Genomic DNA, 25733 nt, shown 5'->3' on the forward strand with positions numbered 1-25733 from the left:
CATCTACATCCCGCTGCCAGAGGCGCCCGCCCGCGCCTCCATGTTCAAGATCCACCTGGGGGACACGCCCAACTTCCTCACGCAGGTGGGGCGGGCTGGTGGCGTGGGTGGGTGGGTGGGTGGGTGGGTTTGGTGGGGGTGCGGGCAGTGCTGGCCCAGCACCACTGCGCCAGCCTGGGAGGCGCCCGCCGTGGCGAGGACCACACAGGTGTAAGGGGCAGGGGCAGGCCTGCTTCTGTGCGCGCTCGATTCCTGCCCTGCCCCTGCCCCTGGACACAGCCACCACAAAACCCACTGGACCACACCCGCCACCCTGCTGCCCCTGCAGGCCGAGTTTGACGAGCTGGGGCGGCGCACAGAGGGGTTCTCGGGGTCTGACGTGGCGGTGGTGGTCAAGGATGTGCTCATGCAGCCCGTGCGCAAGACGCAGGTAGGGGCACAAGGGGGGGAGCTGGCTTGTGCCGCCATCTCCGCTGCTGCGCACGCCACGCGGCGTTGTCCCATGGAGAGCTGAGTGGATGCTGCCTGCCTGCAGGACGCTACTCACTTCCGGCGAGGCAAGGACCCCGAGACAGGGAAGGACATCCTGGAGCCCTGCTCGCCAGGGGATGCAGGCGCCTTTGAGGCCACGCTGCAGGTGGGCGGGCGCAGGCATAGGGCAGCTAGGCACGCCACGGGTGCAGCGCGCCGGCTGCGCCGGTGGAGCACGCTTTGCTCCTGGCGCTCAGCCTGCCCTCCCACCCGCTGTTGCCGGCGCCTGCGGCCAGCGGCTGTGCTGCGCTGCCCCGCTCCACGCCGCCTGGTACCCCTGCCGCCCCCTCCTCAAACCTCAAGTCGCCGGCTCGCGCCACCCCCGCCTGCCTGCCTGCCGCAGTCGCTAGCGGACAAGGGCATGGCGCAGCTGGTGCACCCGCCCAAGATCACGTTCCGCGACTTTGAGAAGGTGCTGCTGCGGGCGCGGCCCACCGTGTCGCAGGCAGACCTGGAGACATACACCAAGTTCACGTCAGGTGGGCGGGGCGGGGCGCGGAGGCAGAGGTGGTTGCCAGGCTTGGGGGCAGGGGGCTGGCGCGCGGGAGGCTGGAGCGCCCAGGCCATCAACAGCCCTTGGCAGGAGCGCCGAGGGAGCGCCCTGGCCTGCTGCGCACGCAGAGTTCGGAGAGGAGGGATGATGCGGGGCCCCGCCGCCATTGGCGGAACACAATAACGTGCAGCAGCAGCAGCAGCAGCAGGAGCGGCACACTCCGGCGGTGCATACAGCTCAGCCCGCGCCGCCTGCTCCTGGAATCCCTCTTGCCTCTCTCTCGGCTTTCCCTCGCTTGTATTCTATCAACATTGCAACACATCTGCGCTGCGCTCAACGAGGCGAAGCAGGCTGCTCCATGGGCACCCCTGCTGCCGTGCTGAGCGAGGCCTGCTGTCCATGGCAGCTGCCCCTAGCTGGTGAGGCCAGCTGCACCCGCAACACTGTTTTTGGCGCCTTACAGGGAAGGCAGCCGGGCTGGGTTGCAATGGGTGAATTGCAAGCGCACAGAAAACTGCAGCAAAAAAGGAACGGACGTATCGTACACGCGACACACTAGATGGTAACCTGGGGTTCAGTTCTTCTCGAGGTGGAGTGGTTGCGAGGGGCGGGCGCGGAGGAGGCAGCGCAGGGCTGCGCAGCCGCTCGCGGCTCTAAAAATGCTGAAGGTGCCGCGGGCGATGTGCGCACCCTGCCGCGTGCCGCCGCTCCGCGCTCACCCGCCGGCCGCCGACCACCATGCTCGGCGGCCCTCGCCCCCCGTGATCGGCTGCCGCCGCGCACGGGCTGCTGCTGGCTGGAGGTGGCCGCGGGCGCTGCGCGCGCCGCGCGCCACCGCCCGCTCGCTGACAAGCTGGCATGGCCCGGCCTGGGCTGCCTAGAACTCGGCGGGGATCTTGCCGGTGAACTTGATCTGCGAGGGGTTGGTGTTCTGGCCGATGCGGCGCATGTTGGTGTTGTCGCCAGAGCGCCCCGCGTTCACCTTCTCGGGGTACACGCCGTCCTGCAGGGCGGGAGCAGGCGGGGGAAGCGGCAGCGGCAGGTGAGCCAAGACGCGGGTTCGGCAGCGCGGGCACACGTCGGCGCTGGGCAGTGCAGCGCGGCTGTGCTGCGGCTGTGTGTGTGCCGCTGTTCTGCTCCCCAGGCTGGTGCCGGGCCGTGAGGCAAGCGCGTGCGGCAGCGCCGTCGCTCACTACGCCGCCGCCCGCCCGCAGCGGCTGCGAACTCAAAATGGGCCATGGTGCTGTTCCCCACGGCTCCATCTGCCTGAGCGCAAGAGTTGCTGCTGCTGCAAAACTGAACCTGCCGGCTGCTGCAGCAGCAAGCCAGCACGAGCGGCGCCGCCGGCCGCCGTGCAGCGCCACCCGGCGCCCCTCCCCGCTGCGCGCGCTGTGCCTCACCTTGGGGTGGAGGTACTGCACCTCGCCGTTGGGGAACACGCGGTAGATGAAGCCGTCGGTCTTGAACTTGGTGCGCAGCTGGGTGAGCAGCGCGAGGCACTGCTCCTTGCGTGCAAGCTTGAGCAGGTTGGGGCCCTGGCGCATGATGGCCGCGCCGCCGGTGGGCATCTCGAAGATCTGCTCCTTCTTGGCCTCCCAGGTGATCACGTGGAACTCCTCAACCTGCGCCTGGCGCAGCAGACCGCCTGCAGGCGGGCGCAGCAGGCGGATTTCGCGGCGACGTCAGCACGCGAGGCGCGGCGGCGGCGACACCACCAGGCTTGCGGCCGGCGGCCGGCCATTGCTCTGCCGCCATCCATATGGCCGACGGCAATGCTGCCGATCAGCTGGGCCAGTTGTTGGGGTTGCCCTGCCGGCGCCGCCACACAGCCACCCCGACGCCACAGGCGGCGCGATCAAACCCTCGCACGCCTGGGCCCAGCAGGTGTCACACAGGCAGCTCCCACTGCCGCTGTACTGGCTGTTCAACGCTGCCGGGCGTTGGGTTGGGGCTGTCTGGGCCCGCTGGGGGCCGGGTCACGCACCGGTGCTGCCGCCGAAGATGGGGCTCGGCGCGGAGGCATCGAGGGCGGGGGGTGCCCAGGGCTTGGGCTCGGCTGCCTTCTTCTCCTCAGCGCGCACCACGAAGCGTGCGGCCGCCACGCGCTGCTTGGGGGCAGCGGCCGTCACCTGCCGGCCAGCCAGGGAGACCTTGGCGGAGAGCGCGCACTGCATGGTGCCAAGGGACTAGCTGGTCGGGCGGCGGGGAGTAGCAGAAGCCGGGCGGCCGATGGGGCCGAACGAGGGAGATGACCTCCGATTTTTCCAGGTGGGTTGCCCGGGTCGCAGCGCCCAAAACATCGATCCAGCCCCGCTGCCGCCCGCTTCTCTGTTTGCACCATGCTTGCATCCTCCGATCTTGCGTTTGCGCGCCCCAGCCAGCCCTGCAAGCCCCGCAGCTGCCGATTGGTTCCCTGCCCCTCGCCCCTGCTGCTCCAGGCAGCGCCTTTGGCCTCCCAACCTGTCACAGATGGCAATGGAACGATGTTGGCGCCGCGCGATGGCGGGTTGGGTTCCGGGAGGCGGTAGTGGTTGTGAGGGCGCGCCCGCGTGGCGGCGGCGGTGGCGGTGGCTCAGGCGGCGGCACTGGCAGAATCACTGGCAGAATCACTGGCATCAGGCCATTGATCAATCTGCTTCGTCTGGCAAAGTGCTTCTGCTGTGGTCACAATGTGCCATCCAGGCCACACCCCCAGCAGCTCCCTGCCAGCAGCATTTGTGGCTCCGGTCGCGTGGCGACCAGCACCACCGCCCCCCCGCCTCGGTTTCGTTACACAAGCAGCCGTGCAGTTCGCACTCACTCCTCATTCACCAGCACAACCTCCTCCGCAACCAGATGCGGGCTGCCAGCAGACGCGCAGCAGCTGGCGCGGCACGTGTTGATGCACACCGTCAGCCACTCCCAGCTGTCGGCGGGCTGCAGCAGCGCCGCCGATGCCGCCGCACCCCCTGCCCTCAGCCACTCTGCCGATTCCGCCAGGGCGGGGATGACGGGGGTCATGAGCTGCACCTCAAACGTCCGCGGTCCGCCGCACGCGCCGCAAGGCTCGGGAGCGGGAGGGCCCTGGCTGCCGGGCCACAGCGGGCGGCCGCCAAAGCTGCAGGCAGGTGTGCATGGCGTGATGCATGCGTCGAGGAAAGCGTGCGAGCAGGCTGGCCCCAGACGTTCTAAGGGCAGTCGATAGATTGGGCACCTGGCGGGCAACCCAACGCAGCGGCAGCAGCAGCCTGCTCGCTTGCGCCCTGACCCTCGCCGCCCAGCAGCCGCCATGGCCTCACCTGTACCGTGCACACTGGTCGGGGCAGCGCGCCAGCTGCTTGGTGAACTTGAAAAAGGCGGCGCCGACACGCGCGCGCTTGCCGCCGGGCAGCGCAAGCACGGTGTCCTCCTCATACCCCTCCCCTCCCCACGACTCGGGCCCGCCCTCCACGCTAGGCGCGCACGCCGCCGCCGAGGAAGCGCCATTGCCAGCAGCGGCGGCGCTGAGTGCCGCCGCCTCTTCCTGCTCGTAGCGGGCCGCCAGCTGCCGCAGGTGCTCCTGATCCGCGTGAGACTGCTTGCTGCTGCTGCTGCTGCTGCCGCAGCCGCTGCGGGCGGTGCACTGCGACTCTGGCTGGGCATAGAGGTAGAAGGCGGGCAGGCAGGGGCGGGCAGCGTCATACACGGGCGCCGCCCTGCTGCCACTGAGAGCCTGCCCCGTCGCGCGTGCCTGCTTGTTGGGCGCGGGTGCCTTGGCTGCTGCCGGTGCGCTGCCCATCGCGTCCAGTGCTGCATTCAGATCCCCAAAGTCGAAGGCTGCAGCTGGGGCACCGGGTGCCTCGCCACCGTCACCCCAGTCGCTGCTGTCGCCCACTCCCCAGTCATCCGTCGCGCCGACGCCCCAGTTGTCCGCCGCCGCCGCAGGCGCCTGTGCTGCTGCGGCGGCTGCAGGTGGCTCCTGCTGCGTGGGTGGTAGCGCCGGGCTGCCGCTGCTTCCCGCAGGCTTGCTGTCTGGGACCACCACCCTCAGCGCCCGCCAGCAGTCAGGCAGTTTGCCGCACCCCTCGGCTGTGCAGCAGAAGAGGTAGAGGAAGCGGGCGGCCTGGGTGTCGTCCGCTTGCCCTGCTGACAGAGGCGCATGTGCCTGCACATCCCATCAATGAAGTAAAGTCAGCTTCAGTCGTTAAAGTCAGCTTCAGTCGTTAAAGTCAGCTTCATTCGCACGTCCCAGAGCACTCAGCTGCAGGACAGGCAAGCATCAGTGAACCAGCCGGCTGCGGCCGCCGCCTGCAGGTCGGCGCCGCACCTGAAGCAGCAGCGCCAACTGCTTGCCGCATGCCTGGCACGTGGTCAGCTCGGCTGCCGGGGGCTGGCAGTCTGATGGGTACACAGGCAGGCCGCCCACTCGTGTGGCAACCAGCGGCACGGCATGTGAGGGGAGAATCAAGTCGCTGGGGCGGGCCACCCATGTTTCATTGTCTTCAGACATTATGTGCGGTTGCTTTGCATATGGTAGCAGGAGTGCAGCGCGGCCTCGTGGCCGGTGGCACCCGTGTGGGCGTCCAGTCAGCATGGGAACTTGCAGGCTCAGCCAAAAGCTCGATCGCAACGCAACCCACTGATCTCCAGGCTCACCTCTGTGCTGTGCAGCGGGTCTCCACCTTCACTCTTCGCTTTGTCGCGCTTCCGTTTCTATCGCCGCCCAAGCCAATTCCACAAACCAAACGGCAAAGCACTTCTAAATCGTGCGGTGCCAAGAGCGCCACTGCTGAGCAGCAGTCGCGGCGGCGGCAGCGGCGGGCGATGGTGCAGGCGCAGCGCCTCCTGCGGGTCACCCAGCTCAACGCAACGCCGGCGGCTTACGCTCCAATCCTGCGCCTTCAGGAGCTCTTGTTCGAGCAGCGGAAGAGTGGCTTGATACCAGACACCCTGCTCCAGTTGCAGGTGGGGCTCCTGTCCACCTACACCAACTTGCCACGCCGCGCCAGCACACAGTTGCTGCCTGGTACACCCTACTTCACCGCTACCCCTGCTACCACTCTGTGCCCCGCTGCAGCACAGCCACGTGTACACTATGGGAAAGCGCGGCGGCCCCGCCGACTTCCGCGCGGATCCGGCCGCGCTGCGGGCCGCGGGCGCCGAGGTGGCGGCCTGCCCCCGCGGCGGCGAGACCACCTACCACGGCCCTGGCCAGCTTGTTGTCTACCCGATTGTCAGCCTGCGGGGGCTGGGCTGCGGAGCGAGGGCGTACGTGGAGGGGCTGGAGGATGCGATGGTGCGCACGCTGGGGCGCTACGGCATCGCGGCCAGGGTGAGCGAGCCGGCGCCGCTGCTGGCCTGGCCGTGTGCGTGGTCCTGGCCCGGCTGCTTGTGCCTGCACATGTCGGCCCTTTGGCTGAGCCCCTCGCCCACCGCCTGCCCATGATGCTTGCTTGCCCCGCTGGTGCAGGGGCGTGTGCCTGGCAAGACGGGCGTGTGGGTGGGGGAGCGCAAGATTGGGGCGGTGGGGGTGCGCATCTCTCAGGGCACCACCAGCCACGGCGTGGCCCTCAACGTCGCCACCGACCTCTCCTTCTTCCGCCACATCGTGCCCTGCGGCACACCCGACAAGGAGGTCACCTCCTTGCACCGCCAGCTGGCGGGGCCGCAGTATGAGCGTCACCTGCAGCAGGTTGGGCAGGCGTCAGACGGGCAGCAGGTGGAGCCACCGCATGCAGTGTTGGCAGCTGTAGGAGCAGCCCCGCCATTGACGGCGCCATCGCTGCAGCAGGTGGCAGACGACTTCCTGGATGCCTTTGCCGCACACTTTGGCTACGGCAGGCTGGAGCAGGTGCCAGATGTGGTGCAGCTGGCAGCGGAGCTAGGCTGCTCCAACGGGAGCTGAGCGGGCACCTGGACGCCTGACACCTCCACTGCGATATTGTATTCCAAGCATTGCTGCCTCTCAGTTGTTTCTTCAAATTGGAGGGTGTGGACAAATATGTGATGAAGAATAAAGTGAAAGGATATTTGGTGTTCAGTCTTCAGTCACGCCACGCTGCGTCGCTCCTCAGCCCCAGTGCTGCGGCTGCCGCGGCTGCTGCTGGGCATGCTCGTCATCGCCTGCTTGCCAAAACACCTGATGCCCAGCCTGCTGCTGCTCGGGCTGCTGCGCGGCGTGCTCGTCCTGGCGGCCCTTGGCTGGCGGCCGTTGTGTCACGTCCTGCAAGCAGGCAGCTTGCAGGAGCCATGCACAGCCGCTGGGTATTGCAGGAACCACATGCATCCTGAGGCAAACAAGTTGATGCATCTGTGTGGGTTCGGCCGGCCAGCCAGCTCAGCGCACCATGTCCCAGAACCCCTCCTGTGTGTCGGGCGGCCTCCATATGTAGCGGTGCCGCGACCCCTCCTGCTGCAGCTGCGCACGGTCCAGAGCGGCTGACCCCACAGGCCCGCCATTCCCGGCCGTGTTCGCTGCACGCAAAAGCCAGCCACAGCCAGGAACAAGCACCATTGGAAAACCAGGTATGCAGGAGGTGACAAGCATGGGTGCAATGCTCGGTGTCGGCTGCATGCGGTAGCAGGCTGAGGCGTCGCACACCTCGCTGCACGTGCCCGCAGGCCAGCCGCACTTGCTCCTGCCCAATGGTGCCCCAGCTCTCCAGCGCCGCGTAGAAGCGCTTGCACTGCTGGCACTCCACGCCCTGCAGCAAGCCAGGCACGCAATGCTGGGTGGATGGCAAGGGGTCACAAGTTGCCAAAGCGGCCGCCAGCCCTAGCAGCAAGTGCAATTGCCATCGACGCATATGCAGCACAGCCACCCAGCACTCGGCAGCACCAACCTGCAGCTTCTCGCGCTCCGCCTTCTTGCGCACCACAGCCTGGTAGCGGTACCCGGTGCCGCTGTTGCCGCCGCCGCCATTGCCGCTGCCGCCAGCTCGGCTGCCCGCCGGCGGGCCGTTTGCCTCGCGCAGCGGCGGCACCGCCCTCTGGTGTCCCGCCATGCCGCCAACGCCGCTGCCGCCTGCCGGTGCCCTGAGATCAAAGGCCGCATGTGCTGGTGCATGGTCTCGCACCGCTTGCTTCCAGCCGCCGCCTCGCAGCTGCTGAGGCTGCTGCTGGCCGGAAGGGCGCGCATCAGGCCAGGCCACGGCCTGCTGCACCCGCTGTCCCTGTCCTCCCCAGTCCACCGCCTGCACAGGCACAGCTGCAGCGGCCAGCTCTGCTGCCGCCGCCTCATCTGGTGTCGAGGCCAGCGGTGACCACTCATGATCGTGCTCGAGCTGCTGCTCCCGGCGGTGCTGCTGCGGCGGTGACGAAAGCTCGTGCTGTGGCGGTAGCAGCGCCTCGTGCTGCGCCTCTGACGGTGACACTGCTCGGCGCTTGGACTGCAGCGACGGCGGCGGGCCCATGCTGCCAGCAGCTGCGGTGATGGGCTCTACATCGATTTGCCGCTTGGCGAGGATGCTGCGAGCGTGCTTGGCAGCAGCCTGGTCCTGCTGCCGTGGTTGCCACAGCCCCTGCTGCTGTGCCGGCGGGGGCAGCTGCGTGCAGATGACCTGTGCGGCTGGTGGCGGCACCGCCTGCGTCACATCCACATCCTCATCCTGGTCACTGCCCGGCAGCTCTGCCACGTCGGTTGGCGGTACTGCCTGCGGTGGCTCCTCCACAGGCCACACCTCCTCTGCCGCCGGCGCTTCAGGCTCAGGAGGCGGCTCCAGCCTGCGCTGAAGCGGCGAGCGAGCCCATGCGCCGCCACGCCCGGCAGCTGCCGCGGACCGGGCGCTGCCATTGGGGTGGTGCCGCTGCAGCGAGGGCCGCAACGGTGACGTCTGTGCCTGCTCTGCCGCCGTCCGCCGCGCGGCGCCAGGCGTGATGGCTGCGCTGAGCTGCACCACCACCTCTCCTGTGCTCACGCTGGGCAGGCGCTGGGGCACGGTTTCGCTGATCGACAGGTGCAGCTGGTAGCTGGCGCTGTCCTCCTCCGCGCCGCTGCTTGCGGCAGAGAGCGGGCGTGCTGGCTGCGGTGGTGCGGCGGCCGCCCCGCCAGGGCCCGGCGGCAGCGCCTGGGCTGCGGCGAGTTGCGCCTTCAAGCGGCGCACCTCCTCCGCCTGCTCCCGCCTGTCGCGCCTGGCCTTGTCCTTGAGGTCGCGGTACGCCTGGGCCAGCTCCTGCGCGGACCGCTTGTACTTGAAGTACTTCTGCACCCAGGAAGGCAGGCAGGCAGGCAGGCAGGCAGGCAGGCAGGCAACAAGGGGTGAGAGACGGGGGAGGCGCCTGCAGCTGCTTGCTCTGAAAGCGCGCCTGCCAGGCAACAACACGCGGTGTGACACAAGGGGAGCCTGCACAGAGGCAGCCATGCGGCAGGCCGGAAGGCCGGCACCGGCGGGCAGCTGGCACTTGCGTCTTTGGCCTCATCCCGCTCTGCTTCAAGAGGCGCCACCGCCTGCTGGTGCCGCTGCAGCAGCGCAAGCGAGGCAAAGAAACAATGGCTGCGTGTCAGTGTCAACCGTGCCAGCATGCAGGGCGGCAGAGCAAGCACCCCGCAATGGGGCTTGCGCCAACTAGGCCCCCGCCACAAGCCTGTCAAGCCACCCACCTCCTCGGCTGCCGCCTGCGCCTGCTGCTGCCGCTCCAGCTCCGCTGCCTGCTGCTCCACCTGCTGGCGCAGCTGCGCGCAGATCGCCTCCAGCTCCTGCACTTGTGCCTGCAGGCCATCCACCTCTCGCCGGCTGTTGGCCACCGCCGCCTCCGCGGCCTCCCGCAGCTCCACGGCCCGCTGCTCCGCAGCGCGCAGCCGCTCTGCCTGTGCCGTGCCAGCAGCGCACGCCTCGTCCAGCCGGCCCTTCAGCCTGGCAATCTCGGCTTTCAGGTTGGCGGTGGCCGCAGACTTCTCCCGTGTGACCAACACCACCTGGGTGTGCAAACTGTTCTTCTCCCTCTCCAACGCAGCACGCTTGTCACTGCACCGAGGGGAGAGGAGCAAGGAGATTGGGTTGGGGGAGAAGGGAGGTTCGCGGCAGGCAGCGACGCGGCATGGCGGACGGAGGAGAGCGGAGCGGGGGGAGGCACGGGCAGGCGGCAGCACCCACCTGCTCTCATTCAGCTGACGCTGCAGGTCGGCCAGGTACTGGCCAGAGTGCGCCAGCAGGGCCGGCAGGTCGGCTGGATCCGGCACGCTTTTCATAGTGGGCCCGCCTCTGCCGGCAGCGGATGGCGCTGCTCCGTGGGGAGTCAGCGGCCACCCCCGCCCGGCCTCCACTCGGCCGCCCCTTGGGCGACTTTGCTTCCCTCTGCGAGCCGGCGCAGTCCTGTTTGCTTGTGGCGACAAAAAGGGAAGTTGCAAAAGCCAGGTGCTGATGCCTGGGCCTGGCGACTTCAGGAAGTGATCTAGTTGGCAATGGCGAGTAAGATGATGGCGGCCAGGCCTGCAAACGCCGGTAAATTCCAAACATGCTGTGCTGTGCTGCGCCTGCTTCCTGATGCAGCCGACATGGGAGGCAGAGCCGAGGCCTCCTGGGGCCCCTCATCATCACCATGACATGCAATCCAGTCGTGCAAGGCGAGGCGCTCTTCCAGCCACCTCTCCCTGCCATTGACCCGCGTCGCTGACTGCCCACCCTTTCTCCCGTGACTCCCCCCGTGCCAGCAAGTAGCCCAGCAGACAGCCAATTGAGCGGCCGCAGCGGCTATGCCGTCCAGCGAGCAGGAGAATGGCGGCAGCGGCGCCCTGCTGCTGGGCGGCAGCGCGTGTCGGGGGCAGGCAGGGTGCCGCGCGGTGCAGCCTGTCACTGCAGCTGCAGCGCCCTTCCGCTTCCACGCCCCCCGCTGCCACATCGACTGGTGTGCGCTGCATGCGCTGGACCTTGGCGCCGTGGTGCGGGAGAGCGACATTGATGCGCTGGAAAGCGTGCTGGATCTGGTGGCGGGCGGGGACATCGAGGCCGAGGATGCCCGCAGCCTGACCCCCGCCAACTTCATCCAGCTCTTCCGCACAGCGCAGCTCACCCTGGACTACCTGCTGCACGTCCAGGACCGGCTGGCCGGCGACAGCACTGCCGCACAGGGCGAGGCGGCACGGTTACGCCACCAGGTGCAGCTGCTGCAGCTGAAGGTGAAGGAGGTGCGGGAGGAGCTAGTGGGCACCCGCAAGGAGGCGCGGCACCTGAAGAAGTCGCTGCGCAGCTTCGAGGTGGGTGGATGCGGTGGGAGCGGGTTGGCTGTCCCCATGCGCGCCGCCTGCCATGCATTTCTCGCATCTTTGAGAATCTTCCCCCATGCCTTCTCCACCTGCAGGCGCTGGCGCTGGCGCACCAGCATGCCCCACCACCGCCGCCAGAGGTGCGGGTGGTGGAGAGGGTGGTGGAGGTGGCAGACCCAGCAGCCGCCAGCAAGCTGGAGAGGGTGGAGGCGCAGGTGGCCCAGCTGATGCAGGAGCGCCAGGACTTGCAGAGGTGGGCCTGCACCGTGGGATGCGAGGCACCTGCCACAGCTGACTCTGGTGCATGCATCACCTGGCTGGCATGACTGTGCATTGCCACACTGCTGCCCACTCCGCATGCTGCTGCTGGTGTGCAGGGATAACAGCAAGCTGGCAGATGCACTGGCCACAGCGGTTTCAGCTCAGGCGGGTGCGGAGGGCAGCACTGCAAAGGCGGTTGAGTTGGCTCGGAGGGAGGAGCAGGAGGCGGCCTCTGAGCGCCTGCAAGTGGCTCTGGAGAAGGAGCGAAAGAGGCACCGGGACAGGTGAGGGGGGGCTGGAGCGCTGAACAGCAGAAGCGGTGGCGCATGTTGAGTCCCTGGGCTTGCCTCCAAGTGTGCCAGCGCCCATGCTGGCCTTTGGCTTTGCAGTAAGGCCAAGCTGAGCGTGGTGGTGAGCAGCGACAGCTCGCCCAAGCTTCAGAGCAAGGCGGCGCAGCGGCGGGAGCGGGAGGCAGAGGAGCGGGCAGAGGCGGCAGCGCTGGAGGCAGCCCGAGCCAGCAAAGCATCGGCGGCCCCGCTGGCAGAGGCGCGGCGCCTGCGGGCACAGCTGGAGTCTGCGCATGCGGAGGCAGACATGCTGCGCAGCAGGCTGGCGCAAGTGGATCGTGAGCGCTGCCCGACCAGGGTGGGAAGCCGCCTGGCGAGCAGTGGGCTGGGTGCAGAGCTGGAGGATGCTGACGATGCTCGCCTGCGCCAACTGGAGACCCAGGTGCGATTGTGTGCGTTTTGTGATGTGGGAACACTGGAGAGAGATGCATGCAGTGGCAGCCAGGTCGCCTCACGCGGCTTGCCTGGCACCCCTTCTGCTGCCCTCAGGTAGCAGCTCAGCAGTCCCAGCTAGCTGCAAGCAAGGAGGCGCTGGCTCAGGCGCTGGCGCGCTGCAAACAGCTGGAGCAGCAGCTGAAGGCGTCCGAGCAGCAGCAAAAAAGCAGCCAGTCTGGCAGGCAGCCAGCAGCTGTGGCTGAGCGGGCTGCAGCGGCAGATGTGCTGGAGCAGCAGGTGGAGCGGCTGCGGGAAGAGAAGACGGCGTTGAGGAATGAGTGCCGCAGGCTGAGACAACAGGCGGCCCAAGATACAGCTGAGATTGCACACCTCACGCGGCGTCTGCTCCAAGTGGTGGCCGCCAGGGGTAGCGGCAGCCAGCCGGCTTCCTGCAGTGGGTCGCCCACCAAGGCGGCAGCAGCCAGCAGGGCGGGTGGCGAGATGAGCAGCGGCAGCCACACGCAGCAGCAGGCGCAGCAGCCAGCAGCGGAACGAAAAGGTGGCATTGGCTCGCCCATTGAGGAGGCCGCCGCAGGTGCAGCTGACGGCGGACCGCCTGTTGCAAGCCCTTCTGGGGCCACCGCAGCGCAGCGCCCATGCAGCCGCCCTGGCAGCGCCCGTGGCCAGCAGAGGCCTGGCAGCCCCAGCGCAGGCTCCCCACCGCCGCATGGGCGGGCTGAGGTCTTGCCCTCGGCATCCAACAGGCGGCAGTTCCGGCGGGAGATGCAGCACGCGCTGGCCAATGCTGAGCGGCCGGGCGTTGTCAGCCGCTTCCCCCACAGCCTGGGCAGCTTCCTGGCGCTGCGGCCCGACCTCCAGGCAAGGGCCTGTTGCTGGCGGCTGATGCTGGCTGGCTGCTGTTTTGTATGTTGCTGCCTCCTGCTTGAATGTTGCTGTGTGTTTGCTAAGAGGCTCACCAGCCGCCATCACAAATCACGCACCTGCCGTTTCATGCTGCTTGCTGCCATGTGTGTCGCAGGAGGAGCTTGAGGCTGAGCTGGCTGCCGAGCTGGCCAGCTACGGCCTGGACCCTGCAGCCCAGCAGCTCAGCGACAGCCAGCTGGAGGCGGCCATGGCGCAGCTGGAGCGGCGGCGGGGCGAGGCGCGGGCCGCCATGTCGGCCAGCGACCGGCAGCGCATGGACTACATGCGGTGTACCGCCGCCTGGCATGTGCAGCGGGTGGGTGGGGGTGAGGGGCCTGGCAGACAGCTGACGGTGAGGTGTGTGTGTGGATGCCTTGGGATTCCAGTGCTTTGGGATCATTTTGCAGTGCGGATGGTGTCCACGATACGCCATGCACATATGTGCCTCCTGCTGTGCAGATGGCGGAGCTTGCCAGCAGCCAGCGAGATGCGTCGCCGGTGAAGCGCCCTGCGCTGGTCCCGCCACCAAGCCTGAAACCCATCAGTGAGTGGCCACTGAAGGAGATGTAGAAAGTGCTGTTGATGCTACCCGCCGATGGGCAAACAGCTGCTTGCTGCTGCCATGCAGGGACTGCCAGCAAAGACGAGGAGAGGGCCAGCCCATCGCGGCGGGGCTATGTGGAGCAGGTGAGCTGTCCTTGAGGGAGAACTAGGGGGAGAGCCTTGGTGCTGTGCACTGCACAGCCTACCCCAAACGCTGACTGGCCAGCTCACCCACCTGATGGTGCGCTGGCGCAGGTGCTGGATGAGGTGGGAGACGAGGACGCCACCTACTCCCCTCTGGGCCGCGGCGCGTCTGTGCTGTCAGACAGGGGATACCTGGACGGAGACATGCCCCGCAGCACGGCCTCCTGGGGCCCGGCGGTGCCGGACAGCGCTGGCGCGCCGCGCAGCCCGTGGTAAGCGCGCCTGGCCGGCGCCACGGTGCTTTGCTGGAAGGGGGAGGGGGCGGGGAGCCCAAGAGGCACATGCCTGCCCTTTGTCCCCAGATTTCAAGGAACATTGTGTCAGCCTGCCAGGGCAGGTGAACTGTCTTGAGGGGCCGCCTGTGCCCTGCAGGGCGCTCACGCATGAGCGAGTGTTCTTTGGCGGCGAGGAGATGGAGGGCAGTCAGTCGCCCCTGGCGTATGCCGCCTCGCCATCCCGGCATGCCTCCCCCACCAAGCCTCGAGCCGTGCGGAGCGTGCAGTTCAGCGGCATGGAGGGGGATGTTGATGGCGGGATGGCGCCTGTGCAGCGCATTGGCAGACGGCCCTCGTTCAGCCAGCCTGCTGGCGCCGACCACGGACAGTCCCCCAGCAGCCACAATGTGCAGCGGCATGTGGAGGAGATCACAGCAGCCGAGCCGTGGGATTCCAGGGACTGGGACACGCGGGAGGCGGCAGCCGTGCGGCCTCCTGCGGGCCGCTACGTGAACGGCAGAGGAGCTGGCGTGGGGGCGCGGTAGCGCACTGGACAACCTGGGCAGCACTTGTGACTACCAACGGGACTGACTGACAGGCACCGACTGACCGATTGAACCGATTTCAATTGTTGAAAAAATCTCCAACTGCTTCCAGATTGGCAGGTGTAAACAGGGCTGGGTGGGTGGGTTGAAAAGGTACAGGCGAGTGGGCGCCCTGTCGGTGGCGGTGGCACCATTCTTAATGGGTCACGAGGGGAAGTAGGCCATGGGGTGCGCTCCTCCCTGCATCTGCTGCACCTGCCCAGGCTGCATGCCGGCCCCGGGGCCTCGCACCTGCTGCGCTGGCGACAGGTCATCCTCCTCCATGGCCGCCACCTCAGCGGCCACAGCGTGCACGCCGGCCGCCGCCGCCCGCCGGTTGCGCTGGTAGCCCTCGCTGGCGGGCGCTGCCGCCTGGGGCACAGGCGTGACGGCCTTGCGTGGAACTGCACCCGGGAGCAGGCGGGAGGGCAGAGCAGATGAGCTGGGGCCCCAACGTGGCTGCTCAGGTCTTGGCAAGGGGCCTCGTGACAGACAGTTGCCAACCACACTCCAGCCAACTCCGCAGGCAGGTGGGTGTGCCCTGCTCCCCTCCCCCAGGGCCCACCGGTGGCAGGAGGGCGCTTCATGGGGATGCCCCCGCCCATGCCTAGCGAGTCTACTCCCGGCGTCTGCGCCTCGCCCGCTGCAGCCGCCGCGTCAAACCCCGACATCTGGCGGGAGAGGTTGAGCGTGATGGTGGTTTTCCGGGCTGCGGGGGAGGGGAGGGGTCACCGCGCAGACATGGGCTTCACGCATGCCTCACACATCACCCTGAGCAGGCCCTTAGCCAGCACGCCTAACCCACCAGCAGCAGCAGCAGCAGCGGCAGCGGCGGCGGCGCACGTTTCGGGTCTGCGGCGGGCGCCGCCTGCTCGATGGAGTCAAAGGAGGGGACGTCTCGCAGGCGGGATGCGGCGCGCTTGGGCGGCGCGGGGTCGTCAAAGGTGCCGCCGGAATAGTCTGGGCCGCCCATGGACACGCCGCCCATGTCCGCCATGCCCATCGCTTGCAGCTGCGGGGGGCAAGGGGGCAGCCGGCGCCGTCAGCAAGCAGGGCAACCGCCAGGTGGAGGCAGGAGAGCCTGCAAACTTAGTATGCACACACCCGTCACCTCACCCCCAGCAGCCCAGCCCTACACCAACAACCCCACCGCCCACCTCACCTCTGCCTCCAGGTGCACAATGTCCACGTCAGCGTTGGTCAGGTGCTGCTCCAGAAGGTCGTACCCCTGCCGGGCGCCACAGCAGCAGCAGGGCGGGAGGGGCAGTGAGAGACGCGCTGACTGAAGCCCCGACGCAGCCTGCCGCACCGGGCGGGATCGCCACACCCACTTTCCACCTCGCGGGCCAGATCCGCTGGCCTCCCTGCACAGCCCCCCGCACCCACCTGCACCGCCAGCTGCACCTTCTCCTCCGCAAACTGGATCAGCAGCCGCTGGTCGCTCTCAATCTGCGCCCGCAGTGCCACAAGCTCATGGCTGTCGGCGCCGACCTTGCGGCCCCCCGCCGAGGCTGGCGGCATCTTCAGCACCATCTCCACATTCTCCTGGATCTGGGCCGCCAGGTCTGCAGGAGGAGAGGGGGCACGGAGGGGGTGGGGTGGTCATGCGATGCAGGGGACCGCACGGCAGTTTGTGGCGACCCTCAAGCCAGCAAAGCAGCCTGTCGACCGGTGCAGCACGGAGCTGCCGCACCGTCTGAGCGCTCGTCCAGGTCCTTGATGGAGTTGAGGATGCGGTTGAGCTCCGCCGGCAGCGAGGTGGTGCCTGCAGGGCACAGGAGAGGCGAGGTGAGAGGCGAGGCGAGGCACGCACACGGCAGGCACCTCGACGGCTCCTTCCGCGTGCCCTGGCGTGCCCCCGGTAAGCAGCCAGCCAGCTCAGCTCAGTCCCGCCACTCACTGTCAATGTACTTTTCCAAGTAGACGACTTGGTCGCCCATGGTGCCTCCCGCGGCTGGCTGCCGGGCCGCTGGCGCGGAAGCCGCCCAGGCCGCTGTCCCGCGGTGCCTGGTTTGAACCGCCTGCTGTGCGCTGCCGTGGGATGGCCGTCCCCGCGCTGCCCACCACCGTCTGGCCCTGCGATCAGCCGCTCTGCGCTTGCAACGAGGTGTCCGAAGGGGGTGTCTGCCCGTCGGTGCGCTCCAGTGCGGCGCCGGGCTGCTAAAACGGTTGATGGCGCTCCTGGGGCGTGATGAGGGGCGCGGGGAGGCCGGCAGGCGCCCAGGTTTCAGCGTAGGGATCCCGGGTGCCAGGTAGACGGCGCCTAGGCCTCACACAATTGGCCCGCCTGTGCCGCCCCCGGCCTCTTTCCCCAGTTGGGAGTCTAGTTTAGGAGGTGGGGAGGCCGCCGCACAGCCGCCTGGGGGCCGCCCGGGCAGCGGCGGGCCAAATGGCGCCGCATGACTGCCCTGGCCGTGCCAGACAGCGCCTGTGGTCGTGTAGAACATTTAAATTGACGCCTATGGGTGTGCGTGTGCAGGAGCGGCAAAATGGTGACTCCTCTTGTGCGCGTGAAGAGCGTGAAGAAGCGGACCAACCGCTTCATTCGGCATCAGAGCGACCGCAGGATGACCGTGAAGGTGCAGTGCAAGCTGCGGAGGGCGAGCATCCCCTCCTGCCTGCCCTGTGCAGCCCTGTGCAGGCTCTAGGAGGCCAGCCACCGGCTGGTGGCGGCGTGTGCAGCATTGCAGCGCCGCGAGGTTGCGCATGGCACGGCCGATGGGCCCAGCACGAGCGCCCCGCCAAAGCGTCGCCGCACGCCCGCCTCTGCTGCCCCCTGGCCTGCCTGGTGCAGGAGAGCTGGCGGCGCCCCAAGGGTATTGACTCCCGCGTGCGCCGGAAGTTCAAGGGCTGCGGCGTCATCATGCCCAACATCGGCTACGGCTCCAACAAGAAGACCCGCCACGTCCTGCCCAACGGTGCGTGCGCGCCAGCGGCGGGCGGGAGCTGCGGGGACGGTTTGCATTTGCCTTGCTGGGCTGTTAGCGCTGCAAGTGGACCAGTGGGTGGTTCGCATCTGCAGCGGCGGGTGCAGACTCATGGCTCCGGGAGTTCTGGCAGCGGGAGCGGCGTCGCGGCATGGGTTTCCGGAGTGCAGAACTGGGTCGCTGTGGCAGCTTCGGCTGACTGGGAGGGCAGGCAACGGCAGCAGAAGCGGCAGCATGTGATGCAGCAGCAGGCGCAGCGGGAGGGAGCATCCCGGTTGATAGCAGCAGCGGCCCTGGAGCATGGGACAGACAGTGGGAATAGGGCTGGTCAGGCCAGGGCCACGAAGCAGCAGCGATGCAGAAGGGCTAGCCGCCAGCCTTGCTGCCTCTGCCGCCGCCGCTGCTGGCTGCCCCTGCTGGTCCGCTCTGGCTGTTTGTCGCCCACCTGCATGTGCCTGGCCCGTTCTCACCCTGCCCGCTCCTTTCCTCCACCCTGGCCCTGCTGCCCAGGCTTCCTCAAGTTTGTGGTGAACAACGTGAAGGACCTGGAGCTGCTGATGATGCACAACCGCAAGTTCTGCGGCGAGATTGCGCACAACGTGTCCACGCTCAAGCGCAAGGCCATTGTGGAGCGCGCGGCAGAGGTGCGCACACAGACGCTCGCCGTGCTGGCGAGCTGGGTTGGGGCCAAGCACCAGCCGCCGCATCAGCAGCCAATTGCACGCACAGCAGGAGAGCAGCAGGAGGGTGGCAGCAGCGGTGGTGGCAGCAGCGGTCCGCTGTGCCCGCAGGGAGAGAGAAGGGCGGCGACAAACTTGCAGCCGACCTGCGAGCCTGGCGTTACCAAACCTTCAGCCGGCCGGCGGCGCCAGAGGGCACGCCAGCTAGACAAAAAGGGCGTGCCAGCCAGCTGCAGCAACATTGGATCGCTGCACACCTAGCCTGTTGGCCGTGGGGCAACGCACTTTCCCTGTTGCCGCTCACTCACCCCTCCTCCTGTGCCCCTCGCCCTTCTGCCCGCTTGCAGCTCAACATTGCTCTAACCAACGGCAACAGCCGCCTGCGCAGCCAGGAGGACGAGTAGGAGTCTCGGCCCCTCACGATGTCGGCACCCACAGCTGCACTGGCTTGGGACGAGAACAGCAGCACATTGGGGTGTCATGTTCCTGACGTGTAACACCCACCCCAATCCACGACTGCTTGATTTGGGTGCAAATTGGAGGCAGACCCCTGACTGTGTGGGTGGGTGGAGGGTGGGGACTGATAGTCTTGAGTGATGGGAGGATTGGGGGAAATGGGCTGCGGATGATGCTGTGGGTATGGCATGGAGAATCTGATGCACACTCTGGGCTCCTGCTTTCTGTTGTGTGCTGCCAGACACAAAGGTTGAAAGTCAGCCCCAAAGCAGCGGCAATCATTCCAGCACAGCCTGCCACCAGGACTACGCGTGGTAGCTGCTCAGCCACCAACGCCATTTTAATGAGTTTGCATCGTGAACAGGCTACCCACCAGCAGGGTCCCTCTCAGGCTTTCTCAAGACATCTTTGTTGAATTAATTAGAGGGATGGTTCCACTGCCAATGGAATGGAGAGCAGTCGCGCAATCTAGCCGCCTGCAGCCGCCAGCCGCGCCGCCGCCTTCTTCACTCTCTCGTGATGCCTGTATAAACCTAGAGCCGGCCATTTCGTTTTGACTAACGGGCTTCTTAGCTTCGCAAGGAGGTTTGGCTCAATTCAGGCAGCCAACCCGGCAGATGGCCTCTCGACCCCTCCTAGGCCTGCTGCTCCTGTTCGTGCTCTGGGGCCATACCAACTCTGCCTGTGTGCTTGCCCAGGAAGGCTCTGACGGCAGTGTCAGCGGCTCGCCACCCCCCGGCTCCCCGCCGCCCGACGGCGCTAGCGGCGGCGCCGGACGCAGCACGGACGCCAGCCAGACCTCTCAGGCTCCAAGCGGCACAATGTTTCGAGGGCCGCTCACCGGGAAGGCACTAGCAAATGCAATGGGCCTGTCCAGCGGGCTGCCGGAGGGCGGCACCAGCCAGCCTGCGGCCAGCGGAGCAGCGCTGCTGGGCAACGGCACGCAGTCGGGCAGCGGCACCCAAGCCAGCCTGCTGCAGAGCGGACAGGACGGCGCAGCCCAGGGCATGGAGATGCAGAGCGCGGAACAGCCTGCAGGTGGGCGCGCCCGGCGGCCCGCGGCAGGAGCGCTGCCGTGCAGGGTTGAGCCTGCTGCTGTGCCTGCCAATCCTCAGGAGCGCCGAGGTGCTGGGTGTTCATGATACCCGCCGCTGAAACTGGGTGGTGCGAGATGGCGTGCAGGCCGCCGCTAGGCCGACAGGGCCACCAGCCTGAAGCTGGCCATGACGTCCAGCATCCCTGACAACCAAGACAACCGCCTGTGCACATGCCTCAGTAACGGCACCGCCGGCGCCTCTCCTCCTCCTGCACTCAGTGTTTGCATTGACGATTAGCGGCATTTACAATTAGCTTCTATTGCACACGCCACGCGCAGCGGTAAGGTACAGCGTTTAACCAATGTATCAACCAAAACCTCGGCTCGGAAGACAGGCGGGGAAACGGAGCGGCAGCTTGTGTGGGTGAGAACAACGACAACAACGGCAGCAAGACGGTTAGCAGGGAGGAGCAGCTACAGATTTGTGGGAAGAATACACTTACGGCCCTGGCAGATGGAGGGATAGCGGCTATGGAAAGATGGCACGCTGCCGGCCTCACTTCATGTCGCTGCCGCCATCCTTCTTGCCGCTGCCGCCGCTGTCCTTCTTGCTGCTGCCGCCGCTGTCCTTCTTGCTGCCGCTGCTGATGGCCTCTGTCAAGCCCTTGCTGACCGCCCCCACAGCCAGCTTGAAGCCCTGCTGCAGCGCCCACTTGCCCACCGGCGCTGCTGCCTTGAGCGCATTGGCGCCCACCAGCACCGTCGCTTTTGCCGCCGTGGTCACGGTGGCAGACGCCGTTTTGCCTGCAGCCAGGATGCAACGGATGTAGCTGCGGCACATCAGGGCGCGCCAGGCGGCACGCAGCACCAGGTGGCACCCCACCCTCCCAGCTTTGCACGCTGACAGCAGCCGGGGACTGCGCAAAACGGCGCACGCCATCTCCTCCACACCCTCCCCAGCAGGCACCGGCTCGGCTGGTGGCGCCGCGCACCTATAGGCCCGCTGGACACATCATACAGCACTTTGACATACTCTGGCGGGTTCTCCTCAATCTCGTCCAGCGACTCATCCGCCTTGCGTAGCACCCACTCCACCGCGCTGCCGCTGAAGGGCTCCTGCCCCTCGCGCTGCGTGCCGCCGCTTGCTGCAGCTGCTGCTGCCGCGTCTGCCGACGACTGCACTCAGCAAAGCGTGGAGCGCGCGAGGGTCAATTTGACCTCTTCACGCACACTGCACCGTCCAAGCACATAACAAGGGCAGGCAGGGCCTCACCAACTGCCGCCGATTTCGCAGCAGGTAGGAGGAGGAGTGCTCCACGGGGACGGGCTGCGGCGGCGGCGCGGCGGCGCGTGTGGCGGGTATGCTCTTCACCACCAGCGGCCGCCGCTCTACTGGCTGTACCGTCAAGCCCTCTTCCGTCGCATGCCCTGCAGCGTGAGCGTGCAGCAGAGCTCAGCAGCCGCCAACGGAGAAGCTACGTCGTTCAGGGAGGGAGGGGCCGCAACAACAGCTGCGTGCCGCACCTGAGCAGCGGATCGCTCGTGCTTCCCGACCCCTGCAGCTGTTGCGGTAGCTCGTGGAGCAGACCGCGGTGGTGAACGAGGTGTGTGCAGCAGTCCGCATTGTCGCGGGTGATCGCCCAGGAATGAAGGGATTGGCCTGTGCAGCACTGGCGGGCGTCACAGGCGGATTCTAAGCCAGATGAGTGGCCAGCATGCCCAGCGTCAACATAGCGCGCCGCCGCCGCTGGTGCACCTTGCGCCCAGTGACTGGGACCCAATCACACAGCCATCTCAGGCCCCAACAACGCCAAACGTTGTTGAAATCAGCAGATAAATCAGTGCACGAGAGGCACATGACTGCGCCAAAAATGGCGGCCAGGGAGGCGCAGCCGCTCCGGCACCCGCCACTGCACGCACGCCTGCCCATCCTCAGTTGGGGTGCAGGTCTGCCACCCGCTGCGACAGCTCCTCAATGCGGGCATCCGCCTGCGCCAGCGCCTGCAGCTGGTTGTTCAGGATGCGCACGGCCTTGCCCAGCGGCGCGGCGGTGTCGCCCAGGCTGGCGGCTGCAAATTCACGAAAGGGAAGAGAGAGTGCACCAACTCGAGGCGCTGCCACGAAGAAGCATATGAACCTGTTGCTGTGCGCACACGCCTTGGCAGTGCGCCAACCCACTGCACCTCGCCCCAGCCACCCACCAAACCCCACCAAGCCCTCACATGTGGAGTCGTTGACGTCAGCGATGGCCTCCTTGAGCTGCTCCCCCAGGTGAGACAGCAGCGCGCCAACCTTCTCCGCCCGCTCGTACAGCCGGTCCCGCTCCCTGCGCACGCGCGGCCAGGCACCGCAGTCGGCGCGGCGCAGGGCAGGGCAGGCGAGCCGAGCAGCGGCAAGCCGCGCAGCACGGATGCAATGAGGTGGAAGAGATCCAAACGCGACCATCGAGTGCAGTGGCCACACTCACACTCACACCCTGACCTCCCCCCATGCCCCTTGCAACCCACCCGACAGCACACCCCACCCGCCCTCACCCCCACCTGGAGTCGTCGTCCAGCAGCGGGCGCTCCTCCCGGTACAGCCGCTCCGCCTCCCCCTCCATGCCCACCAGCGCATCGTGGATGCCCTTCTGGTGCGTCTCCAGCATCTGCAGCTTCTTCTCCAGACTCTCCTGCCCCCGAACCACCCGCCGCAGCTCCTCCTCCAGCTCCAGCAGCGCACGGCGGTTGGACAGGATGGACGAGTCCCACTGCGGCCCCGCGGGTGGCGGCGGCAGGCGCAGGTTGTCGGTAGGTGGCAAGCGCCGATTGGTGCAAGTGTTCAGGAGGGGGCCAGGCAGATGGGCAGAACAGCAGCACAACGGGATGGGATCGGACGGGGTGGGATGCGCGATGTTGGGCCGCGCGGCGCGCGCGCTCCCAGCACGGCACGCGCGCCGCACCTGCGCCAGCGCCTCTGCGTGCTTCACAAAGGATCGGGAGCGGGCCTCCAGCTCAGCATTCCACTCGTTGATGATGTCGTCCACTGGCTTGCCCTTGACCTCGCTGGGTGCCTGCGGCAGCAGGCGGAGAGCACAGTCGGAGCACGAGCGGGACGCAGGAGGAAAGTACTGGCAGCGAGATGGACGGCTGGGCAGGTGGCAGGCACCCCATTCGCACCTGCAGCGCCGCCACCGGCGTGGTCCCGGCTGCGGCGGGGGCCCCCGCAACAGGCGCGCTGGCAGCTGCTGCCGTGGGCGCAGAGGCTGCTGCTGCTGCGGGGGTGGAGGCCGCGCCAAACCCGAATGCTGGGGTGGAGGCTGCCGCTGCAGAGGCCGCCGGGGCCGCCGACGAGGCGGCTGCGGGGGCGCTTGCGAAACTGAAGCCGGCACCTGCAACACGCGGCAGGCAAACAGCAACTCAGGAACTCAGAGGGGGCAGAAGTGGAGCCAAGTGGAATGCTTACATTACATCATGGGCTAAGCTGAAGCACATGGCTCGGCAAACGCGCTCACCTGTTGCCGGCGCTGCTGCTGCGGCACTGGATGCGGCTGCAGGTGCCGAGGCAAACGAGAAGGCCGGGGCAGAGGTGCCTGCGGCAGCTGCTGCGGAGGATGCTGCCGCGGGTGCACCGCCAAAGCTGAACCCGCCGCCAGTGGCTGCCGCAGGGGTAGGTGCGGCGCCAAAGCTCAGGCCGGTGCTGGCAGCCGCAGCGCTGGCTGGTGCGCCAAAGCTCAGGCCGGTGCCGGCGGCGGCCGAGCTTGCCGGGGTGCCAAAGCTGAGGCCGGTGCTGGCAGCCGCGGCGCTGGCTGGTGCCGCAAAACTCAATCCAGTGGCTGCGGCACTGCTGGCGCCCCCAAAACTGAAGCCACCTGTGGCTGCTGGGGCGCCAAAGCTCAGGCCCGCAGCTGCAGAGGATGCCAGAGCCGCGGCTGCAGGCGTACTGGCTGCAACGGCACCAAAGCCTGTGAAGGCGGGAGCGGCGGCGGCGGCAGAGGATGCCGGCGCACCAAAGCTGAAGCCGCCGACCGCGGGAGCTGCAGCGCTAGCAGGAGCTCCAAAGCTCAGGCCCCCTGCTGCTGCCGAGCTGGCTGGGGCGCCAAACCCAGGGGTGGCTGCCGCAGCGGAGCTAGGTGCGCCAAAGCCGAAGGCTGGCGTCGATGCCGCGCCAAAGCTGAGGCCTGCCGAGCTAGCTGGGGTGCCAAAGGGCGAGGCTGCCGCGCTGGAGGCTGCCGGAGCGCCAAATGCGAAGCCGCCACCTGCAGAGAGAGACAGCAGTGGGCGGGTGTGGGCGGTGGCGGGTCGGCCGACGTCCGCAGCAGCTGGCCGCTGTCCTGGCGCTCACCTGGCGATGCGCCGAATGCAGGGGCACTGGCGGCTCCAAAACCAGCCGCGGAGCTTGCTCCTGCAAGGCAGCCAGGGCGTGTGATGATTGCGTTTCAACAGAGTTGTTCTGGCTTGCAGGGCGGGCCAGCCGAGGATCTTACCAAAGCCCCCAAACCCTCCAAAGCCCGCCATCCTGCCCTCAAACAGTCTTGGCAAGCCCAGCACAGGGATGGCCCGATCGGTCGAGGGGCAGCAGCAGGGAGGAGATGCAGGAGCCGTGCAGCTATCAGTTACTGTATCCTGGGGCCCCGTTATCTAGGGAAGACGGTGCATGCTGCGGGCGAGCGCAGCAGGTGGGCAGAGGTTTGTGTGGTGTCGTTGGCTGTTTCCCCCGACTGTGCTGCTGCTGTGGATGCCCAACTCGCCATGCCTCTGCACCTGGCGCCACCCTGCCGCCCCTGCTTGGTTGCCACACCACCCTGCTGCATGACGCACCCCACGGCGTGGTTGCGAGTCCCCAGGATGCAGCGAGTCCTGGCTTGGCAGCCAGGCAGGCGGCAGGTGCTGCGTCGAGCCGAGTACAGCCGGGAGCCAGGCGTCGGTGGCGGCGGCGGCGGCAGCGGCGGAGGAGGCTCCCCCCAGGGCGCCCCCACCAGCTTCCCGCAGCAGCCCTGGGCCGACAGCTATCAGTACCCGCCGCAGCCCTCAGCAGCGCAGCCGCCACGGCTACCGCCCAACAATGGCGGCAACGGCAGCGGCCCCGACGGCGGCGGCGGCGGGCTCAGCAACCTCACAAAGGCCTTCATCGCGGGCGCCTTCATCCTGGGTGAGGGCCTTGGTGTGGGCTAGGTGTGGCCTGCTGTGGCAGGAGAGCACAGGCGGCACAGTATCAGAGCTGCCCTGTTGGGGACCGGCTGCCACCTTACAAGGTTCCCACTCTCCCCAGCCTGCCACTTGCCCACACCACTCTCTGCACACCACGTGTCCCCCCCTGCAGGCATGGGCGCGGGCATCTGGTTCAGCAGCGAGGTGACGTTTGAGCCCCAGAACCTGGCCTCCACGCAGCTGGTGGACACCAAGACGCCCAACTCGGAGATCTGCATGGCCAACGGATACTCCTCCATGGTCTTTGACCAGCGCATCTTTGTGTCGTTCAACCCGTGAGCGCAGCAGCCCGCGCCAGCCAGCCGCCGCGCCCCTTCGCCCGCCCAGCCAGCCCGCCCGCCTGCCTGCGCTGCTCGCCGTGCGTCTCGTCCGGCCCGCGAGCACCCCAGCCAGCACGGGGGGCAATGCAAGAGGGTGGCGCTCCTGCCTGCCACTCCCCGCCTGCGGCCATGGACTTGTCTGACGCGCACCCACGCCCCATGCGCCCCGCCCGCCCCCGCAGCTTCAACGTGTATGTGAGCCAGCCCGAGGTCAAGCCCGGGTGTGTGCTGCGGCGGGCCAACTTCAACGTGCTGGAGCGGCGGGGGCTGGTGGATGGGCAGCAGGTGTCGGCCTGCAAGCGCAACATGAACACCTTTGCGTTTGTGGGGGACCTGGAGAAGAGCCCGGAGGTGTCGTGCGTGTACCACTCTGAGGAGGCGGAGAACCAGGTGGGTGGGTGGGGGCGTGTGGGGAGGCAGGGAAGTGGCGGCGGGCTTGGCGAGGTGGCGGGGGGGGGGGGGGGGGGGGGGGGGGGCCAAGGGGGGGGG

At 67.6% G+C, this 25733-nt stretch overlaps 10 protein-coding genes across 10 annotated transcripts in view; 5 read left to right on the forward strand and 5 right to left on the reverse strand.

The window, feature by feature from the left end:
- The window catches only part of CHLNCDRAFT_134244 (hypothetical protein), a gene marked incomplete at both ends in the record, with an annotated part of 2931 nt that extends 1759 nt beyond the window's left edge, over positions 1-1172 (forward strand). Inside the window, 5 exons of the mRNA XM_005847191.1 lie at positions 23-85; positions 329-430; positions 536-637; positions 875-1010; positions 1153-1172. Coding sequence (XP_005847253.1) covers positions 23-85; positions 329-430; positions 536-637; positions 875-1010; positions 1153-1172 — 423 coding nt within the window. The remainder of the gene's footprint in view (positions 1-22; positions 86-328; positions 431-535; positions 638-874; positions 1011-1152) is intronic.
- A 303-nt stretch (positions 1173-1475) lies between these two features.
- CHLNCDRAFT_35549 (hypothetical protein) lies at positions 1476-3198 on the reverse strand (the record flags this gene model as incomplete). Its single annotated transcript, XM_005847335.1, has 3 exons — positions 1476-2027; positions 2425-2669; positions 3009-3198. The coding sequence occupies 3 exons, from the start codon at positions 3196-3198 to the stop codon at positions 1902-1904; spliced, it is 561 nt and encodes a 186-aa protein (XP_005847397.1). The 3' UTR covers positions 1476-1901.
- Positions 3199-3820: 622 nt separating this feature from the next.
- Positions 3821-5340, reverse strand: CHLNCDRAFT_134246 (hypothetical protein; the record flags this gene model as incomplete). Its single annotated transcript, XM_005847336.1, has 3 exons — positions 3821-4121; positions 4303-5125; positions 5310-5340. 3 exons carry the CDS (start codon positions 5338-5340, stop codon positions 3821-3823), a joined length of 1155 nt encoding a protein of 384 aa, XP_005847398.1.
- Positions 5341-7052: 1712 nt separating this feature from the next.
- On the reverse strand, positions 7053-10169 carry CHLNCDRAFT_134248 (hypothetical protein; the record flags this gene model as incomplete). Its single annotated transcript, XM_005847337.1, has 7 exons — positions 7053-7205; positions 7329-7400; positions 7615-7686; positions 7825-9183; positions 9366-9440; positions 9582-9945; positions 10075-10169. The coding sequence occupies 7 exons, from the start codon at positions 10167-10169 to the stop codon at positions 7053-7055; spliced, it is 2190 nt and encodes a 729-aa protein (XP_005847399.1).
- Positions 10170-10673: 504 nt separating this feature from the next.
- On the forward strand, positions 10674-14597 carry CHLNCDRAFT_52479 (hypothetical protein; the record flags this gene model as incomplete). Its single annotated transcript, XM_005847192.1, has 10 exons — positions 10674-11174; positions 11279-11436; positions 11561-11728; positions 11834-12173; positions 12281-12988; positions 13206-13406; positions 13550-13634; positions 13719-13777; positions 13889-14049; positions 14210-14597. The coding sequence occupies 10 exons, from the start codon at positions 10674-10676 to the stop codon at positions 14595-14597; spliced, it is 2769 nt and encodes a 922-aa protein (XP_005847254.1).
- Positions 14598-14651: 54 nt separating this feature from the next.
- Positions 14652-16827, reverse strand: CHLNCDRAFT_57939 (hypothetical protein). The gene is made up of 7 exons (XM_005847338.1): positions 16537-16827; positions 16330-16401; positions 16023-16201; positions 15799-15864; positions 15480-15648; positions 15202-15345; positions 14652-15040 (listed from the first exon to the last, which is right to left on the reverse strand). Exons 1-7 carry the CDS (start codon positions 16574-16576, stop codon positions 14802-14804), a joined length of 909 nt encoding a protein of 302 aa, XP_005847400.1. The 5' UTR covers positions 16577-16827; the 3' UTR covers positions 14652-14801.
- A 119-nt stretch (positions 16828-16946) lies between these two features.
- Positions 16947-18754, forward strand: CHLNCDRAFT_35552 (hypothetical protein). Its single transcript, XM_005847193.1, has 5 exons — positions 16947-16971; positions 17116-17215; positions 17431-17554; positions 18074-18207; positions 18591-18754. The coding sequence occupies exons 2-5, from the start codon at positions 17126-17128 to the stop codon at positions 18645-18647; spliced, it is 405 nt and encodes a 134-aa protein (XP_005847255.1). The 5' UTR covers positions 16947-16971; positions 17116-17125; the 3' UTR covers positions 18648-18754.
- Positions 18755-19562: 808 nt separating this feature from the next.
- CHLNCDRAFT_134252 (hypothetical protein) lies at positions 19563-20049 on the forward strand (the record flags this gene model as incomplete). The annotated part of the gene is made up of 2 exons (XM_005847194.1): positions 19563-19737; positions 20015-20049. 2 exons carry the CDS (start codon positions 19563-19565, stop codon positions 20047-20049), a joined length of 210 nt encoding a protein of 69 aa, XP_005847256.1.
- A 1618-nt stretch (positions 20050-21667) lies between these two features.
- On the reverse strand, positions 21668-24231 carry CHLNCDRAFT_134254 (hypothetical protein; the record flags this gene model as incomplete). Its single annotated transcript, XM_005847339.1, has 7 exons — positions 21668-21804; positions 21958-22061; positions 22276-22484; positions 22677-22787; positions 22894-23105; positions 23229-23972; positions 24201-24231. The coding sequence occupies 7 exons, from the start codon at positions 24229-24231 to the stop codon at positions 21668-21670; spliced, it is 1548 nt and encodes a 515-aa protein (XP_005847401.1).
- An 804-nt stretch (positions 24232-25035) lies between these two features.
- Positions 25036-25733, forward strand: part of CHLNCDRAFT_31240 (hypothetical protein) — a gene marked incomplete at its 5' end in the record, with an annotated part of 1043 nt that continues 345 nt past the window's right edge. The window contains 2 exons of the mRNA XM_005847195.1: positions 25036-25199; positions 25427-25634. Coding sequence (XP_005847257.1) covers positions 25039-25199; positions 25427-25634 — 369 coding nt within the window. The remainder of the gene's footprint in view (positions 25200-25426; positions 25635-25733) is intronic.

Source organism: Chlorella variabilis (genome assembly GCF_000147415.1).
Source record: "Chlorella variabilis unplaced genomic scaffold CHLNCscaffold_11, whole genome shotgun sequence".
Classification (NCBI taxonomy): domain Eukaryota; kingdom Viridiplantae; phylum Chlorophyta; class Trebouxiophyceae; order Chlorellales; family Chlorellaceae; genus Chlorella; species Chlorella variabilis.

Excerpts from the sequence above, each read along its gene's own strand:
- CHLNCDRAFT_57939 (XM_005847338.1), bottom strand. The coding sequence starts at position 16,576 with ATGGGCGACCAAGTCGTCTACTTGGAAAAGTACATTGACA. Across the intron at positions 16,402-16,536 it reads CTTGGAAAAGTACATTGACA|GCACCACCTCGCTGCCGGCG; the intron begins GTGAGTGGCGGG and ends TGTGCCCTGCAG. Across the intron at positions 15,346-15,479 it reads GCCCGCCGCAGACCCGAAAC|CCCGGAAAACCACCATCACG; the intron begins GTGCGCCGCCGC and ends CCTCCCCCGCAG.
- CHLNCDRAFT_35552 (XM_005847193.1), top strand. The coding sequence starts at position 17,126 with ATGGTGACTCCTCTTGTGCGCGTGAAGAGCGTGAAGAAGCGGACCAAC. Across the intron at positions 17,555-18,073 it reads CCGCCACGTCCTGCCCAACG|GCTTCCTCAAGTTTGTGGTG; the intron begins GTGCGTGCGCGC and ends CCTGCTGCCCAG. Across the intron at positions 18,208-18,590 it reads TTGTGGAGCGCGCGGCAGAG|CTCAACATTGCTCTAACCAA; the intron begins GTGCGCACACAG and ends GCCCGCTTGCAG.